This window comes from Pteropus vampyrus, unplaced genomic scaffold, assembly GCF_000151845.1.
Source record: "Pteropus vampyrus isolate Shadow unplaced genomic scaffold, Pvam_2.0 Scaffold250, whole genome shotgun sequence".
In the NCBI taxonomy this organism is placed as follows: domain Eukaryota; kingdom Metazoa; phylum Chordata; class Mammalia; order Chiroptera; family Pteropodidae; genus Pteropus; species Pteropus vampyrus.
Genome location: NW_011889031.1, coordinates 73,359 through 81,741, shown reverse-complemented (window position 1 = coordinate 81,741; position 8,383 = coordinate 73,359). Strand labels below are relative to the sequence as shown.

The following is an 8,383-nucleotide window of genomic DNA, read 5'->3' as shown; positions in this document are numbered from 1 at the left end:
CCCCCAGGTCCCGCTGCAGCGCTTTCTTTGTTGCTGGCTCTCGCGGTCCCGCTGCGTCCCCCTCCTCCCCCACGCGCTGGGATTATTGTCCCCGTTATTTTCCCGATGAAGAAATAAACTTGGAGCCCAGTCCGTTGCGTCCTCATCGTGTGAGGGCGATGCTGAACCCTCCCGTCCGGAAAAGTCAGGGCGCCCACCCCCGCCCCGCCGAGAAGGAAGGAGAGAGAGAGGGAGCCGGGGGAGCGGAGGGGGCGGGGACGGACAGGGTCGAGGGGGCCGCATCAGTGCACGGAGATTACCCGGCACACAGCCGATGCTCAATTAGTGCCCCCCATTCCCGGTGGAGAGCGCGGAGAGCAGGCGGGGAGGGAGACTGAGGAGGGGAAGCCGTGCTTATGAAGAGCCTGGCGCACCGTAGGTGCTCAATAAATGCCCATGCCCGCCTTCGGGGGAGAGGGGATAAGTGAGCACGGAGGAAACACAGGAGCAAAGACAGCCTAAGGCATACAGTAGGTGCTAGTTAAGTGTTAGTTCTTTTCCCGGGGGAAAGGCGGAAGGGCGGGAGGGAAACAGTCCGGCGGAGAGAATGAGCAGGAGAAACTGTCAGGGGAGGGTATATCCGAGCCGTGGGCGCACAGTAGGGACTGAATGAACGCCCACTCCCCGCCCCGGCAGCACACAGCTGGTGCTCCATACGTGCCCGTCTCCTCCCCCAGGAAGAGCTGGCAGGGCAGAGGAGACGGGGAGAAGCTGCAGTTGAGAAGAAACGGGGAGAAGAGAGAAAAGTCGGAAGAGAGCGGGGCGCGGAGTGGGGGGGACGAGGCGGTGGGTACACAGGAGGCGCTCAGTAAGTGCACCTCGGAGGCGAGAGAGCAGGCGGGAAAGGAAGGTGCGGACGCGGCGAGGGGGCGGGGAGGCCGGCTGAGGCGGCCGCGTGCACAGGAGGTGACAGGGCTGCCCGGAGGGCTGAGGTCCCCACGGGGACAGCTGGGCGGGGTGGGGTGCACGGGGAGCGGGCAGCGCGGGCGAATCGCGGGGCACACGGGAGGCGCTCCGGAATTACTTGTTTTCTTCCCCCAGAAAGAGCAGAATGAGCAGCAGGAAGGAAGAGAATTCAGAGATGCAAAAGCAGGGAGAACCGAGGGGCGGAGGGGGTATGAGAAAATGGTCTGCACACAGTAGGTGATCGATAATTGCCTATTTCCATCCTCGGCAGAGAGTGGAAGGAGCAGAGAGCACGGGCCGGTGGAGACGGGGAGGAGGAGATGGAGAAGGCACAGGCGGCCGCCTGGCATACCACAGGCGCTCAGTACATGCGCGTCCTTTGCCTTGGAGGAGAGCAGAGAGGCCAGGGAGACAGAGGGCAGAGGCGGGGTGGGGGGTGGAGGGAGAGGTGCACAAAGAGTCGGGCACACAGTAAGCACTCAGTATGTGTCCATTCCCTCCCCCGGGAAGGAGCTGAAAGTCAGAAAGGAGAGGAAACGAATAGAGAGGGAAGGAAGGAATTGGGGAAGAAAAGCGTGTCATGACAGGGGGCTGTACATTTCCCGGCACACAGTAGGTGCTCAGTAAATGCCCATTTCCTTCTCAGGAGAGACCAGGCAGATCCAGAAGAAGTGAAAGGAATCAGGGTGCAAGCGTCGGGAGAGAGAAAGAGTGTGAGGTGCAGAGGCAGTGTGTGGGGATTGCTTGGCAAACACTAGGAGCTTAATAAATGCCCATTTCCTGCAAGGAAGGGAGCCAGAAGCGCAGGAAGAACAAGGAGAGGCCGTAGGAAGGGGCTGGGAGAGAAGAGAGTGCCAGGAGAGCCAAGGGGGCGTTTCAGGTACACGGAGCAGGTGGGGACCCAGAAGGGAGGCCAGAACGGGGTGGGGGGGGCGCGTCTGAGGGTGGAGAACCCTCCCCCCAGGGCCCAGCCCACCCCCCAGCTGCCCTGACTGGAACCAGGACAAGGGCACACTGTCCCGGGCCTGGCACAGCCTGGTGGGAGGAAGGGGGGCTGCCTGGCCCTTGTCTGCTGTGTCGGGGGCCGGGGTTGTGGGGAGCCGGGGGGTCTGGGCCCACCCACTCTCTGTCTCCGTCTCTCCCGCTGAGTTTACATCCCTCATCTCACTCGCTGCGTCTCTGCGTCTCTTGTCCTGCCGTCCTACTGTCTCTCCCATCTCGGGGTCTGTGGACCCTCTCGGTCTATGCCTCTGAGTCTCTGGGTCTCTCCCCCATCTCTTCGTCGGTCTCTCGGCCTGTTTCTTGCTGTCTCTGGGAGGGAGGACCACCCCCCCCAACTCCAGCCCCTGCCTGGTTCCCATCCCCCCCCACCCACCTGACATCAGGGTGGGGACACTGAGCTCAGAGGCAGAGGAGTGAGGGAAGTGAGGACAGAAACAGCTTTATTCAGCAGAAACCGCAGTGGAGGATGGGGCGAGGCCTCCATGTGAGAGCTGGAGAGAGAGGTGGGGTCGGGAGAGAGGCAGAGACAGAGAGAGCGACAGAGACAGAGACAGAGATGGAGAGAGAGACAGAGACAGAGAGACAGAGACGGAGAGAGAGCCAAAGGGAGAGAGACAGAGACAGAGAGACAGACAAAGGGAGAGAGACAGAGAGATAGAAAGACAGACAGGCAGACAGAGAGAGACAGAGACAGAGATGGAGAGATGGATAGAGAGACAGAGACGGAGAGACGGAGACGGAGAGAGAGACAAAGGGAGAGAGACAGAGAGAGACAGAGACAGAGAGACAGAGACGGAGAGAGAGACAAAGGGAGAGAAACAGAGACAGAGAGACAGAGAGAGATAGAAAGACAGACAGGCAGACAGAGAGACAGAGACAGAGACAGAGATGGAGAGAGAGATGGATAGAGAGACAGAGACGGAGAGACAGAGACGGAGAGAGAGACAAAGGGAGAGAGACAGATAGAAAGAGACAGGCAGACAGAGAGAGACAGAGAGACAGAGATGGGGAGAGAGACAGAGACAGAGAGACAGAGATGGAGAGAGAGACAAAGGGAGAGAGACAGAGACAGAGAGACAGAGAGAGATAGAAAGACAGGCAGACAGAGACAGAGACAGAGATGGAGAGAGAGACGGATAGAGAGACAGAGTCGGAGAGACAGAGACGGAGAGAGAGACAGAGAGATAGAAAGACAGACGGGCAGAGAGAGAGATGGAGACAGAGAGACAGAGACGGACAGAGACAGGGAGAGACTGAGAGACCAAAGGAGAAGTGGGCGGAGAGACACACGGACGGGAGAAGGGGGAGGGGCGGGCGGGACAAAGAGTCTGTGATGCAGACAGTCAGGGAGGAAAGAAATGGAAAGGCAGGGAGAGAGCCACAGAAGACGAAGGCAGACGAGAGAGGTAGAGAGACCGAGGTCAGAGAGATGATGGGGGACGAGAAAGACGGATTTAGAAATGGGAGGGGTGAGAAAGGGAGAGCAGGGGGGACAGAGACGGAAAGAGACAGAGAAGATGGGGAGACGGAGACAGAGCGGAGACAGCTGGGCCCCCGCGGGAGACGCGGGGCGGCCGAGGAAGGACGGGCCCTCTCACCTGGCATCGGCGTCGGCGAGCCCCTCGGCCCGGCCCGGTGATTTAAGGGGCGCCCCGGGGGGCGGGACTGCTCCCCCCAGCCCTTATCAGGCCAGCCCCTGGCTCCCGAGAGCTAAATCGGGCCTCAGCTGTCAGCACCCTGGGGCACGGGACAGCTGTCACTCCCCCTGCACCTGCCGAAAGACCACGGCCCCCCTTGCAGCCAGGGCAGGGCGGTGAAGACTGTGGGCCTGCGCGGGGCACCCCCACTGGGCAGAACCCCCGGAGCCCCCACCGCCCAGGCTCTGGGACCAGCCTGACTGAGCACCCTGGGGCGAGAGACAGCTGGAGTGCGGCCCTTGCCCTGGCAGGTGGTGCCCGGTCACCAGGCGGGGCAAGCAGGGAGCACCCAGTGGGTGTGCAGGCCCCCCCCCCGCCCTGGGGGTAGCGCGAGGGGCTGGGACCCGCCGGGCCCACTCCCCCTCCCCCCACCTCCTCACTCGGACCATATTAGGCCACAGCTGCAGAGGCACCTGGGGAGGTCACTCAGACCCCAGAATAGAAACACTTAGGAGCCCGCCAGGCTGTCTGGGACAGGGTGGGACCGGCGACAGGGACATCAGGAGGAGGGGGCCCCAGGGGGCCCAGGGAGAGACACAGAGAGGCAGAAACATCCAGAGAGGGAGACACGATAGGGAGACGGGGGGGCGTCACAGTCCCAGCCAGGGCAGAGCCAGCTGGACAGTCAGAGGCAGGAGGGCACTGGGAGGCAGCCCGGGTCCTGCAGGGGGGCTGTGGGGACCACTCCCACAGTGGGGTGTCCAGAGACCCCAGACGATTGGTTTCCCCTCATGTGCTGTTTGACTTTTCACCTTACAAGTTGCCCTTTGACCTCCGGAAGCCTTGGGGACCGGAGCCTGCTGAGCCCAGGTCCCCACATCACCCGGCTTTCACGAGCGCGTCCGCCAGCGTCTGCTCCCCGCCTTCTTTGGGGCGTCAGAGTTTAGTGCGTGTTGTTCTTGGATGAATTTTGTGTTCAGGTGAAGCCCGGCCTGAGGCTGAGTGGGTGAGACACGCCCCAGGCCGCTGCCTCTCCCGCCTGTGGCCTCCCTGTGCCTCTGGTCTCCCCATTTCTGCCTGCCACTTAGTAGGGGACCCCACTTCTGCCCAGGTCCCCCTACCTGCTTTCCTCCCTGGGCTCACACACACTCCAGCCACCTAGGGTGGGCCTGTGACCCGTGAAGCCATCTCCCTAGTGCCTGACCTGGGTCCTCCTCCCGTCACCCAGCCTGTCACGCCCCTTACACCCCAGTGAGTGCGTGTCCCCCAAACCCACCCCTCTACCTCCCCCGGAGCCCGCCAGGCCCACTCCTTTGCTGTCGCTTCTTCTCTGTCCCCAGGGTCCTGGCTCAGGCCTCGCCCTCTCCCGTCTGGACCCCCAGCCTCCTCCCGGGCCTCGGGGTCTCCAGTCTGCCCCACACAGCCCCCGAGGGGTCTTCCGCACCGCGGACTGAGCTGCTCACCCCCTCTCCCCCTGCATCGCCCACCCCTCAGTGGGTTGGGGCCTGGCTCATCACCTCAGGTGACTGCAGGCCTAATGGCGCCCCTCGCATTCCAGGTCTCATCTGGAGTTGCTCTGTTCTGGAGAGACCCCCCTCCCACTGGCCCCCTGGAGAACCCCCTTCAGCCTTCTGGAGCCAGTCCCCCCAGGTTCCCGCACCTTCCTGTGGGACCCCCCCTCCCCGGAACTGTTAAAGTCCCCCCGGGGGGCTTCCTGTTTCCTTGTTTTCCTCCCCACCTGAGAGCTGGGGTGCGGGGGGTGGAGATCGGGGCCACACAGGCCAGACCCAGAGCTGGGGCTCAGGAGGCCGGCGAAAGGCTGACAGAACAGGAAGGGCCAGCAGGCCCTGAGAAGGACAGACACTGGATGGGGGCCTGTCTGATCCCACCGGCCGCCCTGGGGGCCCCCCCTCCCCTTGGTCACCTCTTCACCTTCCCCTCCTGCCTGGGCTCCCTCCCCTCGGGGCCCACGCCAGCCCCAGGGCCTTTGCTGGGCTGCTCTGCCTGGCCTGCTTTTCCTGTAGACCCGCTCCTGGCCCCCTCCCTCCAAGAGGTGAGGCCGCTGCCCTAAATGCAGCCTAATGACCGGCTGCTCTAGCGACGTCCATGGCTTATAAAACACACACTGATTGTCTCAACACCTGCAGTGCCCAAAAGTCCAGAATGAGTCTCACTGGGCTAGAGTCCAGGTGCGGGCAGGGCCCTGGGGACAGTCTGCTCCTAGAGTCGCTCTCCCTTCCTGGGTCGGGGGCCGTTCTGTCTTCAGGCCACCCTGCTGCAGCTCAGCCTGTCCCTTAGCGTCTTTCTCGGCTCCTCTCCCTATCTCAAGGTCAGCTGCCCAGCGGCCCTGATTCCCTCCGCCGCCTTCATTCCCCTCGGCCTGTCCTCAGGTCTGGGGATTAGGACAGGGACATCTTTGGGGGCCATCACTGCAATCGATGGACGAGAACTGACCGTCAGGAGATAAAGCCTTGCTTTCTCCATGGCACTCATCCCACCGGACACTCTCGGGGGCACCTATTGGTTCCCTGCTGGCCTCTCCCGGTCACCGGGATGCGGGCTTCACCAGGGCAGGAAGGAGGCTGAGGCTGAGGGGCTGAGGCTGAGGGGCTGTGGCTCGCAGGTGGTCACAAGGCGGCGGGGAGCCAGCGTCTGGGCTGCCAGCAGGGCCTGCCCGGTGCCCTTGGACCCAGCAGCAACTGTTGGACGGGCCTAGTCAGACTCAGGGCCAGGCCGGGAGCAAATCTGCGCGTTTATTGAGGCAGCAGCGGTACTGGGGAGTAGGGGGTGCGGGGGCGGGGCTGGGGCCACGGCAGGCGCCATGGGGTGCAGGCTTGGTCCTTGCCGCTGCAGGAGGCAGACGGGGACGCGCAGGGCCACGCGGGTGGGCAGGGGGCGCTCCCGCGTCCACGGGTCAGTCCGTCCGAAGCCAGCAGCCCTTCTCCTCCACCTCCTTGGTCACCACGAGCAGCACCTCGCACAGTCCCTGAGCCAGCGCGGCCGCCAGGAAGGCCCTAGGCGGGGGAACAGGGACGCTGAGGCCCGGGGCCCTGCCGCTCACGGCGAGGGGCCCGGTCGCCTGCCCTCACCTGACGCCGTCCTCGTCCCCCAGGACCTCGGGCGCTCGCAGCTTGGAGTCCAGGTTGTAGTAGATGCCATTCACCTGGCGCAGGGCCACCCAGTGCCGCCGGCGCAGCGGCAGCGACAGCAGCCCCAGCGACACGGGCGAGGGCAGGTTGAGGATCAGCCCCAGCACCTGCGGCAGGGCCAGCTGAGACAGGGGCCTGTGGGGGCGGGGCGGGGACCCCGTGGTCAGCGCCCGACGTGCCGAACGCGTGTGGCCCGGCTGGCCTGGGAGTCAGCCCGCCCCGCCTCCTTCAGCTCGCCCGTCCGTCCTCCCGCCCAGCGCGGACTCACTCTCCACCCGCCCGTCACCCACCCACTCAGCCATCAGAAGCCCTCAGTCAACCACAAGCAACTGCCATCCGCCCACCCAAGCCTCCTACCACCGCCTCCCTAGCTCCCACCCACGCGTCACGTGTCCGCCACTGATCTGCGCATCATTCGCCACACGCTCCCCCCACCAACCGCCGACTACCGTCCACCCGGAACATCATCCGCCCTTCACTCAGCCTCATCACCCGGTCAGCGCCTTCTCAGCACCTCCAGCCACCCATTCAGCATCTAGTCGGTCACCTAGTTATCAGCAATTTACCCATCATCCACCTGTCGGCTCCTCCACTGATCGTCTGGGCCTCTCCTCCCACCTCCCAGCCCCCACCCACCTGCCGCCCATCTCCCTCTTCCTCTGTCCTTCCGATCCGCCCGTTCCCCTCCTCCTGCTTCGTCCCGCGCTGACGGCCATCACACGCAGTGCCCAGCCCCACGCACGTGACACAGTGCCCTGGGTCGCACCTCCTCCTGTCCCACCACACGGCGGCCAGGCCCAGCCCCTGCAGGGCAGCCATAATCACGTTGACGTCATAGTTGCCGGTGCCCAGGAGGCTGCGATGAGGGTTCAGTCGGGAGTCTGGGGCCAGCCTGGTTGCGGGGAGAGGGGGCAGAGCTTGAGTTAGAGCCCCTGGGAGGGCCTCAGCCTCCCCACAAAGCAGGAGAGTCCTAGGGTGTCACCCACCCTTTGAACCCTTCCTTCTCTTCAACCCCTGCGACTCAGCAGCCCCCGGCCCCACTCCTCCTGCCCGACTCTCTCTGCTCTGTCCCCACTTCCAGTCCCTCTCCCACAGGGCCCAGGGGGCCCTTTCTGCACTCAGTGCTGACCCTGTCCCTCCCCTGCTCCCAGCCCTCCCTGGTGCCCTGTCACCCCAAGACAGAGTCCCAGCCCCTCATCCCAGCCTTCCAGGTCCCGCATGGCCAGGTCCCAGCTGGCCTCCTAGCCTCAGCCCCCACTTCTTCCCAGCCACCTCTCTCGTGCTCCTGCCCCCAGCCTTTCCTCTGGCTGTCCCCCAGCCCGGGAGGGCCACTGGCCACCACTTGTCTCTCTGGCCCTGCCTCTCAGAACACCCGCACGTTTGTTCTCTATCTGGGCCCTTGGTGGGCAGGGCGGCGGGAGAGGCTGGAGCCGGGGAGGTTTGTATTATTTTCCCGTGCACGTTTCCCTGGCCTCCTCAGGACAGAGCTCATATTGGACACGTCTCTGGGTCTCCAGCGTGGCCCTGGCATGAGTCGACTGTTCCCTCTGTTGAATGACAGAGACGAGTCAATTCGCCAGTAATCAGTCTGAGGGGCTGGGACTCAGCCTGAGGATGCTGGGGAGCCACGGGAGGGCTTTGGCCAAGAGA

The 8,383-nt window shown here is 63.9% G+C and overlaps 1 protein-coding gene across 4 annotated transcripts in view; it reads right to left on the bottom strand.

The window, feature by feature from the left end:
* Positions 1-6,316: 6,316 nt before the first annotated feature.
* Positions 6,317-8,383, bottom strand: part of JOSD2 (Josephin domain containing 2) — a 4,105-nt gene continuing 2,038 nt past the window's right edge. For 2 of the 4 annotated variants that reach the window (XM_023520151.1, XM_023520150.1), the window contains exons 3-5: positions 7,476-7,625; positions 6,674-6,868; positions 6,317-6,598 (exon numbers count right to left, since the gene is read on the bottom strand). In XM_023520151.1, the coding sequence (XP_023375919.1) occupies positions 6,499-6,598; positions 6,674-6,868; positions 7,476-7,625 (445 nt within the window). In that variant the 3' untranslated portion in view covers positions 6,317-6,498. The remainder of the gene's footprint in view (positions 6,599-6,673; positions 6,869-7,475; positions 7,626-8,383) is intronic. The other 2 variants (XM_011374486.2, XM_011374485.2) reach the window with 1 other exon arrangement.